Source organism: Brienomyrus brachyistius, chromosome 6, assembly GCF_023856365.1.
Source record: "Brienomyrus brachyistius isolate T26 chromosome 6, BBRACH_0.4, whole genome shotgun sequence".
Taxonomy (NCBI): domain Eukaryota; kingdom Metazoa; phylum Chordata; class Actinopteri; order Osteoglossiformes; family Mormyridae; genus Brienomyrus; species Brienomyrus brachyistius.
This window is the reverse complement of record NC_064538.1, coordinates 23,092,931-23,111,075: the sequence shown is the minus strand read 5'-3', so window position 1 is coordinate 23,111,075 and position 18,145 is coordinate 23,092,931. Positions and strand designations below refer to the sequence as shown.

Sequence of the window (18,145 nt, the reverse complement as noted above, 5' to 3'; positions counted from 1 at the left end):
GCTATGCTGGATGGGATGCGATGGACTTGTCCTTTTACCCCTTTTCAGGCAATGCCAAAAATAAACATTCTGCGGTAGGGCTGTGTTGTAGGCCTGCACAATATTGAAAAAAAGAAAGAAAAAAAAAAGATGAAGTCTCTGATCAGTGAAGGATGAAAATGATTGATTGGCTTAGAGCTGATGTAAAATCACAAGCAATATACTGATTTTTAAACGTGATAAGAAAAGGAACTATTATTAAAATCGCAAAGCTTGCTAACATCTATTTGCCATGACAGAGTAAAAATGTTTTAGAGAAACCTAAATCTCCCCATGCTGGGTTCATCACCAAGACTTCAATATACCGGAACGGTATTGCAAAATAACATTGTGTTTAAGCATGTTGTATACTGTGCCTGGACATCATGAAGGTATGAAAAAGCCTGATCTCAGCCCAACTGATTTTTTTATTCCTAGCGTTACGAAAACTGCATGTGCAAAACATGCACCCGCCCGCCCGCCCTGTGGTGTGTTGGTGACTACCCAGGGTTGCTTCCCGCCTGAGTCCATTGTTCCCGGGATAGGCTCCAGTCCCCCCCCCCCCCCCCCCACAACCCTAGTTGGGATTAAGTGGTTTCAGAAAATGGATGGATGGATATTGCAGATGCTGTGATGTGATCATTATTCATGTACACATAGCTAAAACGATACATAGCATTGTGTGGGCATGTTTATATTACATGGTGGGGACCAGAGGTTCCTGTTATTTTGATCTTGTGGGGAAACTCAAATTTTTTCAAAGGTATTGACTGCAGTCAATCAACTAAAATAGCTGAACGTCTTGCATTTTGTTTGGTTACTTGTGGTTAAAGTTAGGGCTTGGTAAGGGTTGAGATTGTCATAGTACACGCTGTACTGTGCAAAAGTCTTAGGTAGCCTTATAAAATGATGTTTAAATGATCTTCATGTTATAAAAGCATGCAATTATGCTTGTCAGTGTGACACCATCAAATACACTATATGGATGAACGCATTGGGACACACCTCGTAATCATTGAATTCAGGTGCTTTGTTCAGACCCATTGCCAAAGGTGTGTAAGATCAAGCACCTAACCATGCAGTCAAGTTTGCAAACATTTGTAAAAATTCCCTATATAAAATATAGAAATATATTTTAGATATAAAATACAAAAAAATCTCCTTTTATTAACCTGTCATTAACTTTGAATTGGTGCTTATGCTATTTCCCTTTTTAGTCTGATTTGTGTGCCTCTAATCATATTTCTTTTGTTGCCGTTGGTGACAGAAAGCTATGATGCAAGACAAATGCAGTTCATTTCTGAGTGGTCCCTGAAATGGTACATGGTTGCTATGGCGATCATGTCCATAGCAACCGTGTGGCAAAATTACCATTGCACGCTTGAGTCTTTCTTTTGAGCAATGAGTAAGATTACCATCATGTCCAAGAGATCCCATTACTTGCTTTGTGGGCCAGTTTGAAAGTGGACGTCTTGGTCGTCAACTTTTCTGCTTCTGTTAGGTTGTTTCAGTCACAGGATATGACAACACTGAGACCCCTGGGTTCCTTTAAATCAGAACTAGATAAGATTTTAACAACTCTGAGCTATTGGTTAAGTTCTTCCCAAACGAAATTGACGGGCCGAATGGCCTCCTCTCGTTTAATTTCTTATGTTCTTGTTCTTAACACTTGCCCTCTAACAAGGTCAACAGTATTGTGTTGATGCTACAGTAGTAAAATGTACTTACAGTTAGGGCTGCATGATTTGGGGAAAATATCTAATCGCAATTTTTCTGACAGACATAGTGATTACGATTTGATTTGCGATTTAAAAATTTTTTTGTCAAGCTTCAGTTCAATATTCAGTGTGTAGTAATTTTAAAACATGACGCAGCATGCGATACCATCAATATTAACTGGTCTATATTATAATGCAAGGATGAGAATTTAAAGATGTGCTGTTAAAGTTAAATAAAGTAATAATGAAAACAGTTGCATCGCAAATAAAAATAGCGATCTTGCAGGTAACACTGATTACCCCCTAATAACACTGGAATCACCTTTTCCCACACCAATGAACAAGCAAGAACTACTTCGATGTATGCAGCCCTTTTGTTTGCGCTAATGTGTTGTTAGCTGCTGTTAACACTAATAACACTCAAAAAACCGGGGAAGATGGTGGCGCAGGAGGTAGTGTTCGTAAGAGTAGCTATATAAATGCAGTCCATTTACCATGCAGTCCATTTAATGTTCATAAAGAGTGGCTGTTCAGTCCTGATACCGTAAAGCTAGAAATTCTTAAATGTAGTATGCATTTCATAAAATGTTGAATAAATAGAAGTCGTTTATTGGTGATTTCATGTTGGTTGAAGTTTCTGCTTTTTAACAAGTGTATACTGTTGTTTTCTATACAAATCAATTCAGGTGAAAAAAATGTACGTGTTCAGGGTTGCAAAATCTTTCAGACTCTCACGCAAGAAATCTTACTGCAAATCTATATTCCATTGTGAACTTAAAATTAGCTGCATCAAAAATGGTATGGCAGTTTGCAAACCCGATAGTCTATTTACAAGGTATTAAAACTTACATACATGTAAATGTATGTGCAGAAAAGATAACAGAAAATCTCACTCCATGCGACTGACTAAAGTTGCCAACCCTGCATTTTATTTGAAATGAGAAGTAAAATGTAGTTTTTGACTGAAGCGGCTTATCGTTCCTTTGCTTTGTTACTCGGACAAATACAAAACGAATGAATAAATATTATATGCGTCCCTTTTTGTATCTTTTTTAAATAAGACCACGTGCGTATACCCAACTAATAGCGATTAAAGCAATCTATTCTTTTAGTATTTATGTTAAAGTGAGGCTTATATTTTATTACTGTTGTGGGATTAAAATTAATCTTTGGAAATACTTAAGCACAAAAACATATGACATAAACACGACTGTATTATGGGTTTTACGGCTTTTTTGGGGGTCGCCGACTCCGCTGCTGTGAGAATTACTTACTGTCTCATTGTTTTGATGGCTTAGCGGTATTCTAATGCTATTGCCTATTAACAAAAACAAATGGTATGATACAATAAAGTATATCGACGCTGGTGTTTAAAAGGAGCTCGCCAGTTCGATTCATCAATAGGACCTTTCTAAAACAATCTCAAACCATGAAATAGGAAGGCAATTCACTTATAGCTCAGTAGCGGAACCAGTATTTGTCCGCACCGCAATGTAACATTTTCCTTGGATTTCACGTGTTTGCTGTTTGTGGGTCTATATGCCTTCTTGGGCCACTTCTGATTTTGGTGAGCATGACTGGCATGCGAGAAGCACGGCACTTGTGATTGGTGAGCATGACTGGCATGCGAGAAGCACGGCACTTGTGATTGGTGAGCATGACTGTCACATAGGGAACGGAGCATGAATTTGTAAACCTATTCTCACAGCAGTTTTAAACCCTGGGTCCGACGTGCTGTATAATGTATATCCTGAATCGCAGCCTTTGCGATTTGCTAATAGCGTTGTTTCAAATCGTGATTTGGATTTGAAATCGATAAATCATCCTGCCCTACTCACAGTGTACTGTAGATACTGTGTTTTGGTCCTGCATACTGCTTATGTGGGGTAGTGTGTGGATATGTGGATTGGGACATTATGGTGTGATCAGTTCAAATCTTGTGACTGGCAGTGCAAGTTAACAATTGGGCCCTTGAGCAAGATCCATAACCTCAAATTGCTCCAGAGACTGACTGGCCCTGCCTTCTGAATCGTGCTTCACTTTGGATAAAATCGTCTGCGTAATAAAATAAATGTAAATGTACTTGAGCTTGATTGAGAGACTTGAATGAATCAGTTACGTTAAAACACACAGAGCTGGAAGCCAGCCAGAGTGAGCAGGTGACGGTATCTGCCTATGTTCCTCTATGAGGACTGCTGTTGGCCAGCTATTAGTCAGCTTGCTTATGAGTAACACCCCATGCATGAGGCATTTCACTGTCCCGAGGTCTGTGTGTGAGGCTTTTGAATTTCTAAAACAACTAATTTTACCATACATTTCCATTGTGAAGTCAATCTGGATGTATACTTTATTTCCGTAAGAGGTAATGTCATAGTAATAGCTAAATAAGATTTATGTCAGCCTTTATTTTCTGTATCGAATTTTCAATGGGTTAGAAATTTATACCTCTAATTGAATGTCTCTTCTAAACAGGGAGATTACAGAAATTATAAGGTAATTGTTACCTTAATTGGGAGCGGCACTTCCGGTCTGGTTTCTCCTTAAGAGCAACATCCAAACAACTTACGGTACCACAGGCATCTTTATGGTACCAGTAATTGTAGATAAATGCAAAAATCTAGGAACCACACAGTCACTGCATTGTTGAGGAATGAGGCACAAATTTCTGTCTGTCAGAGCACAAAATAATTTTCTCATATAAATGAATGGTATAAAGGAGCATTTCACCCCTTTTGCTCTGACCCTGTAAGGCATTGGATCCTGGCAAACTTAGAGGCCAGATTATGTTTACAGCACAGAGCCCCGTGTGGACAGGATTTAGGCATGTCGACCCTGTGTCAGCTGTACTCCATTAATCTTGCCTTCTCTAGACCCCAGGGTCTGTTGGGCAAGATTACAAGGCACCAGGTTACAAGTGTGACGTGGGAGACTGTGGCAGCTGGCCCTGGATCCCCTCTGGTGATGGCCCTGTCAGCCTGACCCCCGTCATGGTGATTGACGTGTGCCACACCTCCCTGGCACAGATTGAACACTCTTTCCTGACCCTGTCTCTTGGCCACAGTGTTGTGGAGGAGTCCAGGCTGCTGTTTTTGTGTCACAGGTCCTTCTGTACCACACGCAGAGTGGTAACAGGTGAAGCCCCGCAGCAGGCTGCCCAGAGGGGCCATACCTCTCGTCTGTGCTGCCTGCCTCCGTGCTCCAAACTACAGCTGTCACATCACCCCAGATCTGTTGCTCCTCTTTAGGAAGGAGTCGGCGTCGTTGAATGTGTATAAAATTAAAATAATAGATGAAAGTTTGAGCTTGATTTGGATTTAATTTGATTAATCATTTAGCCGATTTTTTTATTTTTTTTATCAGAATTCTACCGTTCTTTTAAATTCACTGAAAATCACAAATATTAGCATGCAAACTTAATTACACACTAATAATGGAATACATACAAAGTAGTGTCTCAGACCATTAATTTTTTTTGTTATTTAACACAGAGAACATGGCAGTGTAAGCCGCCTTTAATAATTGTTACATCACTATTTATCTGCACCTTTACACTATTTAAGGTTAGTGTTTTGCAACAACTTTTCATTTTATAACATTACATATTATGCACATGCAATTGTCACATCACAAGGGCCGTGGTAGTCAGCTGAGTTAAGAAGTAAGTCATGCTACATTTTTATTTATTTTTTTTGTCGTAGGAAACAAAGTATTGCAACTGCAAGCTTTACAGTCCATTTTCAAGATTATGTAATATAGGTGGTGATTCATGGAGGGGTAATTTAATGGTTCAGTTTTATTTATTCAAACTACTTTTAATGTTTCATGGTATCCTGTTATTGGAATATAATGACTGGGGAAATTCAGCTAGTAATTCTGCTTGATGTGCCCATCTGTACGATCACCTTGTCATTTATGCACTGTAAAGTCAGAATCATATGTCTCTCATATCTCTGTCTCTCTGTCTATCTTTACAGTGTGTAAATGACATAAGGTGAAGAGTAGTACAGATGGGCACATCAAGCAGAATTACTAGCTGAATTTCCCCAGTCATTATATTCTAATAACAGGATACCATGAAACATAATGTGTGTGTCCTGCCTGCCTGGCCTGCATACAACCAGTCACATATGGGTTGATTTGGGGTGCCCAACCTCCAGAGGAAGGATGTTTTTTATAGGCATGTGTGCATGCGTTTTCACATTGTGCAGGCATGAGCTGACAGTGACTCATTGTATGGGAGGAAGCACTGCAGTTACTGGGACTGAATCTCCGGATGACTAAACTTGGAGGTCAGTATTCTGGTTGGAAGCCGGTCGCTCCATCCTGTGATGGATGGAGCTGCATTGTGGGGTCAGAAATGTTCGTTAGCAGGTGGTTTCAGGCTCGAGTCAGAAAAAGGGGGGGTAGCTGTTGTGCTGCTGAAAAATGTTTACTTTGAATTAAATATTCAGCCCTGTATTGGCACTGTTGAATTTTGGTATTAATAGAGAATTTATTTAGGCCTTGTATGTTCCTATTGCTGTTCATTTTGGTGTAGATAATCTGGCTCTTATGGGTTGTTAGTATGTTGTTTGATTTGAACCATTTATGTATAGATTTTGACATAGAAAGTGTTCTACATGGTCATAGACATGAGATCTTATCATATAATGCTTATTGTCAGCGATCCGTTTCCGAATTATACCAAACTTGTGGCAAAGAAATTTATTGTGTATGATGAGTATTCAATAGGGCTGTGTGATATACAGTAAATCGACTCACTGTAATGTAAAATTTACATGATGAGAGAATGAGAAACTTGGGTGTACGATTGATAAGGCGCATAGCTTGCTAGCACATCACATTACAGAAATGAATATAGTTCCAGCCAATCATATGGTAGTCTTTTAAGCGTGGGCAATATGTGCCCAACAAATGCACTGCAAGGTTCATTGAGCTAGCAGAGCACACCTGCTGCTGTTTTGCTAACATCGTGGGAGAGATGAGTGCCCCCTCCAAGGTAACTTTTGGTGTCTCTGAAGAAAGTTACGGCTTTGTGGCCGCAGTGTCATTTTAAAATGTAGGTACTGTGGATAATGAAGGTAATAAGGCAACAGTGGTGTGTTGGCAGTTTAGCAGATTAAAGTCTAACACGCAACAGACTGGTCTGTGTTGTAAACTGCCAAGATAATGGAAATCTATGTCGCCATTCAAAGCATTGGCATCCAGTAAAAGATACCGAATGTCGGTGCTTATTGTCAGACATGGGTTATACAGGATGGATGGATGATTTATTTATCGTATTCCCCACACACTGGAATATCCGTATGGTTTTGGGACTGGTCCACTGCTGCAAACATTTTGCTTGTTAAGACAATAACTCAAACTCATTTGATGGATACTTTTCAAACTTTGCAGAGGCATTGTATGGGTAATTAGATGTGATTCAATTGAGGCAGATTGCCCTAAATGTGAAGCAACATTGCTTAGTATTAGACATCAGAACTACAAAATAACATGTATAGAATTATGCACTGACCACTAAACAATATATCTATACACTCGTATTTTTATTTGGGAGAGGAGGAGGGCAACTCTGTGGTTTGTGACTCAGATGGTTGCCGGTTCAAATCCCCGGGTTGGCAGCATGATCCCACCTTTGGGCCCTTAAATCCAATTGTTCCAGGGATGGGCTGACCCTACTGTCCCCACTATGGCAATTTAATGAGCTGGCCTCTTGGGGTGCTTTCCCGGCTGTCTTAAAGGAGTTCCCATATATGCTGAACACTCAAGCAAACTCCTTCAAAGTCATCTCTCCTGTGTCGAAGTCAGGTGGACAGTGCCAGTGCCAGTCAGTAGTCATGATCTGATCGAACTGGAGCCCAACAAGCTGAGGTAGTTTCTTCTTGTTCATTGAAATTTCACCTGCACTGCGCTTCTCTGCAAATCTGCCTCGTCTGTGCTTGAGTTCGGTGCTGGCTCTGGTTGCCTGGGGCAACGGCATGGGCCATTATGCAATAATGGTTACTCTGTTAGAATTGCAATAATTGCCTCAAGTGTCTGTCAGGTGATGTATCCCGTGTTTTTCAGAAGCCTGGGAATGACTCATGCATTCATTCAGAGTCCCTCTTGGAGGGCCTCCTTGGCTCTTAAGGGCAGTACATACATAATTATTTATCTCCCCCACGAGACAAAGTTATATAACCCGCCAGTGGTGTTTAAAGGTTCTTTTTCAGTTTTATTTTTTGCCATGCTGCAGAAACTCCCCTGTGGCCTGAGCGGGCTCGCTCTCAGTAATTCCACATGTGCGACTGTGATTTCATTTACAACATGCACTGAACGCTTCAGGCTGCCACCCTGGTGCTTTGGTTCTGAACCTTGGGACTCTTGAACTCGGGAAGTAGGAATAAAAAGTAATACATGGACGCTGGTGAGAATCTCCACCTCGTCTGCGTCACACTTAGTGCTCTATTCCCCAGACATTACCTTGTGTGATGAGCCCCAGCTCGTATACTTCCAAATGCTCCACTCTGATTTCAGATGATGTTCTTGCTGTCGCACCCCCTATATGCAGTTTCCTTTGTGTCCTTTGGTTTATTCCAATCAGCTTTCCTCGCTGTACATGGCTAGTAGTGAGCATGCCATGACCCTTTCTTGGGGCTCCTTGATGGGAGAAGCTGGGTCCTACCTGACACATGATGCAGCAGGTTCCCACAGGGTCTGCCTACACTGACACTGATGGGGTGAACCTGCCGATTGCAGGAAAAAAACAAAGCTTTTCATCTGTCAACAGCCACTGAAAGCAGGCCATGGGCACAGCGCTGATGCAGGCAGGTAGTGCAGCTTTACAAACTAGACTGGCAGGTGATGGCTGTGGAGCCGTCCTGAGCATACAGTACTAGTGTAGCACACCTTTTCTGGAATCTGACCTAGAAGAGCCAAGACCTTGTTAGCAGAGGAAGCTGATCCATAGAGGTAGCACCTCCTCTATTTTTGAGATTAAATTATAAAAGCGATTAACTTTGAAATTATTCAAGACTAAAATCATATTGCAGTTTTAAAACACATTTGCTCTATGGAAAAATTAGCTACTGTTGCAATGTATTTTACAATATTTTATTGTAAATAGTGACACAGCTAGATGGCCAGGTGAAGTGAATTACCTCTAATCAATAATCAATCATACGGCAGTATATCAAAATCATCTCCTCCAAATCAGCATTATCCTTTTTTTGTTTTTTGTTTTTTTTTTTTTACCCCAGCTAATCCGATTATTTAGGAAAGCATATCACTACCTCTATACTTATTGGCTAAAACACAAACGTTGTTATATCATATACCAACTTAGGTATATCTCCTTTTTGATTCAACAATTAGTGTTTCAATGAATGATTTCAAACTTTTGTCTTCAGATCTTTCTCTACAAATTGGCGTTTTAAGCAAGATGTATAGCAAGTGAGAGCGGCAGATTTAAAAATTTAAGATGTATTTTAGATAGACTAGATGTAGATTGACTAGCTTTTTTGGTTGTTTAAAATCTAATCAGTATTTCCCTTTTTGTATTTTGGTATTTTTTTTTTCTAAAATCATTATACAGTAAATTACTTTAGACTTTTTTTTTCTCTTTAAGAGAGCATGAAACACTGTTTTCAGTAACTGCTTCTTGTTACATCTTTTACCCCTGATACGTGTTAGGTTATGTTTAATTCGTAAAACAATCATCTTACTGCTTATTTTTTTTACCACAATAAGGCACATAATAATAGGCAGCCTGTGGAGTTGCATGCCACAATGGGCAGGTTTATCTTTTTACCTCCTCGATTGTTTTTTGCCATCAGCCACCAATACTTGTTAGTGCCAGCAAACAAGTATAAGTTTCCACAGCTCATATTGGTCAACATTTCTTTGGTTTTTTTAATCTGGTTATGTATTTTTAGAGCTTTGGCAGTGTCTTGTTTTGTATTGTTTTATTTATATACAGGAAGCCTTTGATTACATTTGCCTCTTTGTTCACTGGAGTTTTTATTTTAAGTTTCCCCTGTCTTTACCAAGATAAACATGTTGAGATACACTAAAATTGGTAACTGAAAAGAATTCAGTACTAACCTGTCATAATATGCATTATGTTTTGGCTGTCACAAAAAATTCTGTTTGTTTGCATGCAACAGGGCCATAATATTTTGGAAGTGTTGGTCTGTACCTCCCAGTTTTAACAGGGAAAATACACAAAGACTATAATAAGTAGCATCCCTAAATAGGGTTGGACATCTAAAAGTTTCGACAAACTGTCGGCCATCTGGATCTACTCAGAGAATATGTTTGCTGCAGGTAGCAGTCCCCTCTTACTCGTGCATCTCCGTGCCTATACACACAAGCGTTCTCCCTTCAGCTCAGTTTGTATGCAGACATAGTAAGGTGCATGGATTCCTACTAGCCTACATGTTGCTTTAAAAATTTCTGCTTCCACAATGCCTGACTAGCGATGTAAGAATTGGATGTGCATAACATGCGATGTTGGTATCGATATCGCGCGTCGTCCAGTCCTACTACACCCATTTTTTCGAATTCAGTATAAAATATCCCACCATGTTGTGATGTCATTCGGCCGCAGTACCAGTTTTTATGCCAGTGGAAAATGAACACCTGGAAGTACCTTACTTTTGGTACCACCTTGAAGTACCAAATACTCCACATTCGATACCTATTTAGTTTTTTGTAGTTTCTCAAAAGAGCTCCTATTTCGTGTTAAATTTTTGTTCAGTCAATCGCACAACAACTCTTTCCCATTTTAAGTGTTTTTTTTTTTTTTTTTATTCAAACCAAACACGCTGCCACTCAGTTTTTTTGCTACTCAGTGGGTATGAACGCTGTGACCTTCCAACTTCTGTGACGTCATGCACATTCTCTTCGCAGTAGGGGGAGCGTAAGAACATCAAATAATAGGGTGACGATCTGTGAATATTTTGCACTTTTAACAGATACTAGTAGCACAGCGATTTTGCAATCTTTGTAAAAACAAACTTTTGGGAGGTGGAAGTAATGTTTAGTGGAAAATCCCACTAAAGAAAGTGCATGCAATTGTGCAAGACAATGCGATTTAGTATGATAAAAGCAATGGATGATTTAGGAGTCGCTAACTTTGGCTGTTTCACGCACAGGCTACAGCTTGTGATACAGGGGTGGCTGCTATCGCAACGAAGTGTAACTCGCACTGTTGCCAGCGGGAGAAATTGTGGGACATTTTAAGCATTCACCTCTTCACTTGGAAGATATTCAGAAGGAACTACAACTGCCTCAACAACGCTTATAACAAGATGTACATCGCTGTGCTACAAGGTGGAACAGTTCATTATGTAGATTTCTAGTAGCATAATTTATAGATTTTTTTGGCATACGTTTTTTCACTTGTATTTACTTAATTAAAAATATATATGTATATAAAGTATAACTATATATTAAAATATAAAATTAAAAAGAGCTCTTGTATCAGAATCTGTATCGGTATCAGCAGCTGTGTATCAGATCAGAATGGAGAACGTAAATTGGCCCATTCCTAATTATAATCAGCATTATAATGCCTTATGACTGTCAATAGAAGATGCTGTAATGCTTTATTAATTCTTATATGGACCATTGAATTACATTATGAAGGTATCAGTAATGCACTATACATGACAGTTTTAAGCAAAGTGTTATTGTGTATTTATTTCTTAATACTTATTTAAGCTACTGCACAAGAACTTTTAGCAGCTACCTATACTAACTGCCTCAGTGCACTGCAGTGATTACCATCTTTTTGAAGGTGCATGATTCAGTTTTAGCTGTTAGTGTAATCATGGTCAACCAAATGATGCATGTAACCCTGTATAGAGGTTGCACGCTATGGCGCTGGACTACAGGCTACTATGGTACTGAGCGAGCAGTTTTCATCTCCTATATATCGCAAGGACTATGATAAGCAATTGGGTTGCGACTGTTGACAAGTCATTTTAATAATTATCTAGTATTTTTTTTTTTTTAATTAGTCTAAAGTTTATGAAACGCTCCTCCACGCCTTCCACTGAATGGAAATGTATTGAATTCCAGGAGCAATAACAAAAAGCGTGCTTTGTCGGTACTGCTTTGTGTCTGACACAACTGGCAGTAACACCACCAACTTCCCTCATTTAATGCACGCAAAAAAATGTCTGGATCAGTATTGGTTCTACCAAACAATATCTGTGATATTGGATAAAATCAGATTAAAAAATAAAAAAATTTAAATCAATGATATTGCCCATCCCTACCAGGAACTACAAAAGTTTCTGGGTGAGACAGCTCAGGAACTCCAGTTGGGGAAAACATCTTCGGTGGTGGCCCATGAGAGGACAATGACAAATGCAGATCTGGTGTATTTAATCACCCTGAGACAGTTCACACAAAGTATATACTACAAACGTTTCTTTGGAGAAATGGGAAGAGTGTTGGTGAACTGGAAATTGCAGTGTTTGGGGGTGTAGGAGGAGTAGGGATTAGATTGGAGGGGTGACGGGGCTTTCTGGGAAGTACATTGTTGGCTTTTATATTTATTCATTTTTAAATGTCATCCTCCTCAACATGGTTGCCTCAATGTGCTTAACAAGGATTTTCCAGCAGAATTGTGGCTTTGAAGTAAACAAATTAACAACAGACTACAATAAATAACAGAAGGCAATAAACGGGGAGGGAATCCTGAAGTGGATTTTTAAAAGAAGCTGTGGCATCAGCAGCTAGGAGGGATCAGCCGGCTGACCTGTGGGTGCTGCTCGTCACTCCGCATGAACAAGCCTCTCAGAGCTCTCCTCCTGTTCGTTTTGGGAACGTCTGGAATTTTCCATTTGGGCAAGGCATAATGTTTCTCTTTGTCCTCTGCTGGGAGATTTCTGGGGGGGGGGGATGCAGTGGCTGCAAAGGAGAGTGTTTGATTTTTCACAGCATGAGACAATGCTACTGTGTGGACCGCTCAGTCTGGCCTGATCAGGTTTTTTTGGTCGGGGGTGTCTTGTCATGTTCAGAAGTGAACCAAAGAGTTTTATAATGCACATGTTAGGTTTAACTTTCCTTACCCTTGCTAAGATTTAACATTAGTAGCAGGTAAAACTAAACATTTTCTGGTGCTGTAATCTGGGGGCGGGGGTTGATGTGCCATGGAGTACACACAGACCAGTGCCATCGGTAATGGTTCTTGGGAAGGGGAGTCCCAGTACAGTGACATCGGCACTGTGGGAGGAAAGGAGTAGTGTCCCTGTGAGGGGAAAAAAAGTCAAAATAACAGCTTGTGGAGTAGGTAGTGTTCTTTGGAGGGGTGGGGGGTAGGGTGACAGTAGGACGGAGGGCCCACAGGAATGTTGGCCACATTAAATGACACCAGCCTGCACAACCCCCTCACACTTTGGTCTGAGAGCTGAGAAAGCAAACAGGGCTCATCCTTCTGGCACATCAACTAATGTCACTGTACTGGGACTCCCCACGAACCATTATTGATGGCACTGGTCTGTGTGTACTCTCCACGATATAGCCTCTCTGTCTCCTCTGTATTGCTCTGTCTTTATCTACATCTTTAAGCATTAGTTACTCTTGTGGGTTGTGTCAGACTCTGGTCAGCCTACTTTCCTCTCTGGAATTTTGTTTGTGTGGGCTGGGTGGGGGCCGAGGACTTGGGCACCAGCTGGTGCAGCAGAGCCACCCACCCCCTTGCGAGCCTGAGCGGCTAGAGAAGCCAGCTGTGGAATCTGTGGGTGATGGAATCAGCCTTGTTTTCTTTATCCAGAACACTAGATTAAAGGTGGCTGCACACTTCAAATTACTTCCGGACAAAACAAACACTTTAGCTAGAAGAATCTGTTGCATATTTAAAAGGACAGTGCTATATTGTTCATTCTGTGTCACTCCACAACGAGAGAGGGCGCAGAATGTTTTCCATGCAGCAGACCCACACACAGTGTAAATACGGTAATTGTATTGCGGCGAGTGCTTGAGTCACTTTAATGAAGGAGCTCTTGAAACTTTTATTAACAGCCACTATTTGTTTAATACTAGCAGAGGCATTGACAGGGAAGACAACAATATAAATGACATCATTACTCTCTAATGAAGCACACCAATTGTATGGCAAACATTATATGGTTACAACATTTACTAGCAACATCAATATACAAATACATATTCATTTACACTTTTTACAGATACGTGCAGTGGGGTACAAAGCATGCTGGTAACTGCATAATTAGTCCTGCCGACCAACCCCAACCATTATGTCAACCAATTCATCAGAATAAAAAAAAGTTCACTTGTGGGAATTTTACTTACACAAAATACTCTGAGGGCTGAACATAAAATGATTGGTCCAGGGTGATAACAAGTTAGGTTGTAGAGAAGGTGGGTCCAAACAACTAGAAGAGGCAGGACCAAGACATCTGACTGATTGGTCCCGCCTCTCAATTGTTTGGACCTACCTTCTCTACAACTTAATTTATCACTCTGGACCAATCATTTTTCATTCTACCCTCAGAACATTTTTGTGCAAGTAAAACTCCCATAAGCAGAAAGCTCGCCCCAGGAACCCTGCAGGCCATATTGCTAAAATGATGCTGATTGCATTTGATACTAATGAACACCTATTAAGGTGGCCGCATACTTTTTTGGGTATCTTTTCGGTACAGAAAAAAAGCTGCATTTTATAGCCTTAACAGCATCAATGAATACCATTCCTATCAAATGACTCGGTTGTATATGTGTATATGTGTGTCTATAGAGCAGACATGGGAAATGTTGTTTTTAAATGATTTAAATGGTCACAGGTTTCACGGGCCAACGTTCCTTGGTCCTGTTTTGGCTCTAGATGGCGGTCATCTGCGTCTGGAAACCCGGCTACGCATGTGGTCATAGACCCTCTACAGCTGGGAAGCCAATAGAAGAACCATATATGATGAAAATAACTAGCTTTTAAAATCTTGGTGTCTTTGTGATGAATGTATATGGTTTATTGGAATGTCTTGTGAAGTACCTGAAAAACGCATACTCTAAATATTCTATTTTAGCCTCGAGCAAAGGAGACTAAGAGGGGACATGACCCAGGTATATAATATTCTAACAGGTCTAGATGCTGTTCAGCCAAATGGCTACTTCAGTATTAGTTGAAATACTAGAACTTATGGCCATAAGTGGAAATTAGCAGGAGAACGTTTTGAACTGAATTCGAGAAAACACTTCTTTACACAGCGTGTAGTTGGAGTATGGAATGGTCTTCCTGGTAGTGTAGCTCAAGCTAAAACACTTGGTTCCTTTAAATCAGAGCTAGATGAGATTTGAACAACTCTCAGCTATTAAAGCTTGATGGGCCGAACGGCCTCGTCTCATTTGTAAATTTCTTATGTTCAAATGTATACATGTGAACCCACGCTGATTGAGCTTATATGCTCTGCCACTGCTGACACCTGGTTGGTTTAGCTTTGGAATGTCCTTATAGAGCTGCTGCTTTATGACTTCAGCCTATTTGCTGGTTTCCCTTTAGTGAGGCTCACAGAGGAAATTACCCTAGTGCATCATCAGTGCTCCCTAGGAAGGGCAGGGCAGGCCCACACTTGTCAGCCGTGCTCTTTGCTTATTTGTTCTTGTTGCGAGTAATGAAAATGGCTCCCTGCTTAAAGCGAGACGGCTTTACTGGGACGGCTATCTGCGTAGGTATGTCTGTGTCTGTCATTCAGGGACACTGTGTGTGAGTGTGTGTCCTCTAGTTGCTGCTTTTTAGACCTTGGCTGTCTGCTGTCCCCTGCAGCCTCCACGTGTATAACCACCTGTAAGAGGACGCCGCCCCCTGTGCCTCCTCGCATTGCCCCCAAGCCCTTCATCTCCGTCACGGTGCAAAGCAGCACAGAGTCAGCCCACGACACGTACTTGGAAAACCAGGAGCGCAGGACTGAGGCTCTGCCCTCTGCCAGCCGGCCTGTGCTCAGCTACCCTCCCGACGGCCTGGAGCGGGTCGATGCCGCCCAGCCTTCACCCTGCACCGCCCAACAGGAGCCCCCAACCCCCAGCAGCCCCCCCAAGGAGTCGCAGCATGACACGGCGCAGAGCGCCGCGGACACCCTGACCCCCGAGGAGCCCAAAGCCGAGGCTGGACCCAAAAGGAAGCTCTCGTCCATCGGTATCCAGGTGGGCGTCCCTGCAGGGCTCAGAGCAGAGAGCTAGGTTCTTTGCCCTCATTGAAATGTAACAGGATTGTCGTTCACGGCGATGCAGATGAATTTGTCTTGTGTTTTGTTTTATTATTAGTAAACTGCGGTCCTCAAAAAGGGTAAATCGTTATAGAGAACTGGCTTCGTTTTTCCCAATAATGTGATTGATGTCTAGGTGGACTGCCTTCTGCCAGTCCAGAAAGAGGAAACGCCACCCTTGACCAGATTCCAGTCAATCGGTGTCCAGGTGGAAGACAGCTGGCAGTAAGTGCAGAGGGCCGGTTCTGAATTCCTCACCCACTCTCTTGCTCTGGCCTTCCTGGATGTTTTATTTATTTATTTTTAAAACCCACAACACCTACCTTCTGCTTTTTAGCATGTATGTATAAAATATATACCCCCTGAGATAGATTTAAATTAGGCTCCACATAAAAGAATAAATAACGCATAACGTACTGTGGGGTTTACTCTCCCATGCCACTCCAGGGTTCGAAAATTCACTCGAACTGTTTGTGCACCTTTATGACTCACAGTTTAGTCAGGGGCATTGAAGTTGTTCTTTTTATTTTCATCACATGCTCTCCCCAAACTCTTTGGGTTCTGTTCTGATGGTTGGCCACTGCTGGTGATCTCGGCTGTAAAGTGGTCATTGTTACATAGCCGTAACCATAGTCTGTGAACCCTGTGTGTGTGTCCAGGCTGAACCGCTCCAGCAGTATGGCCTCCAAGCCGGAAGCAGACTCTGACATACAGGATAATCCCAAGGCAGCAGATAAGGGAGCGGCTGACAGCGCCACGCAGCCAGAGAGTGAGCCGGCGTCCAACACCCAGGGCAACAGCGAGGGTGGCACCGGATGCCAGGTCAGCTCCTCTGGCCCGTCCTCGTCATCGTCCTCCTCTTCTGAGAGCCTGGACCCAGCACTGGATCCGTCTTCGTTGCCCCCACCGGACCCCTGGCTGGAAAGCGCGACCAGCAATGGCGGTAGCGTCCCCACTGGTGAGACCCCCCTGGTCAGTGCACCCGCCTGCCGAAGAGACGGCCACTGGTTCCTCAAGCTGCTCCAGGCCGAGACGGCACGGATGGAGGGCTGGTGCCAGCAGATGGAGCAGGAGACCAAAGACCACCAGCTGTCGGAGGAGGGTGAGCCCCAGACCACTGCAGCTGCACTGGAATGAGACGTGCGCTGCCCCTGGAGATCAGGCTGTTACTGTTACAGAAACAGGAAGGCACCTTGACATGCCAGAGTCTCAGAAGCAGCAAAAGGTTTCATTAGCAGAGACTTCCTGGGTTTTTTTCCCTCTAGGGCCTGTTTTTAAAGAACTTGGCCAGAACATCAGTATCTCCCTCCGTCACACCACTCATCTCCATGGGGCTGCAATGCATGTTTATGTTGGTAGTCAGGTCATTTTATATATATATATAACTTCTGGTTACAGTGGAGGAAAAAATTGGTTGGGGAAAAAAACCACGAGTGTAAGTAATGTCACAAGCTTTGTTGTGACCAAATGCTTATTAGCTAGATCTCTGGAGCACTGAGTCGGGGCTGTGAGTTTGCTGGACTCCTAATTTGTTTTTTAATTACTGGAGAGTAACATTATAATAATGAACACACATATACACACACTGTGTGATTTAGGTTTTTTGATGCTACTTAATTAGTAGTAAATGCTTGGATGAATTTGGGCTGTTTTTCTTTTAGTTTTTTTTTTATGATTAAAAAGGTTAAAATTTGAATTTTTATAAGAAATATAAAAATTGAAAGCTGAATGGAAATCTGAGTGCAGTGATTCAGATAGAATTCAGTGCGACATAATGTCAGTCCCACCCCGAACCAACTGTTTCGTCATTCTGATTATCAGAAGTCGGGAGAGAATCGGTTGAGTTACAAATTGGGATTCTTTTTGGTGGGAACTCTTGGGGTGCTCAAATAACTATCTTCTATGACCCCTTGTCTTATTTAGGGTCATGGGGGGGGGTCCGCAGCCTGTGGGCACAAGGCAGGGAGCAACCCACGGTGGGGCACCAACTCATCACAGGACACACTCACATACCACACCAGGGCACACTCACACACATGCAGTTTAGTGACTCTAATTAATCTCAGCATGTTTTTGGACTGTGGGGGGGAAACCAGAGTACCCAGAGGAAACCCCACGATGATATGGGAAGAACGTGCAAACTCCACACACATTTAACCCAGGTGGAGACTTGAACCTGAGTCCCACACATGTAAG

The 18,145-nt window shown here is 41.9% G+C and overlaps 1 protein-coding gene across 3 annotated transcripts in view; it reads left to right on the top strand.

The window, feature by feature from the left end:
* The window catches only part of LOC125745309 (disks large-associated protein 4-like), a 190,005-nt gene that overhangs the window by 164,727 nt on the left and 7,133 nt on the right, over window positions 1-18,145 (top strand). For all 3 annotated transcript variants that reach the window (XM_049018015.1, XM_049018017.1, XM_049018016.1), the window contains exons 8-10: window positions 15,511-15,887; window positions 16,086-16,174; window positions 16,609-17,051. In XM_049018015.1, the coding sequence (XP_048873972.1) occupies window positions 15,511-15,887; window positions 16,086-16,174; window positions 16,609-17,051 (909 nt within the window). The remainder of the gene's footprint in view (window positions 1-15,510; window positions 15,888-16,085; window positions 16,175-16,608; window positions 17,052-18,145) is intronic.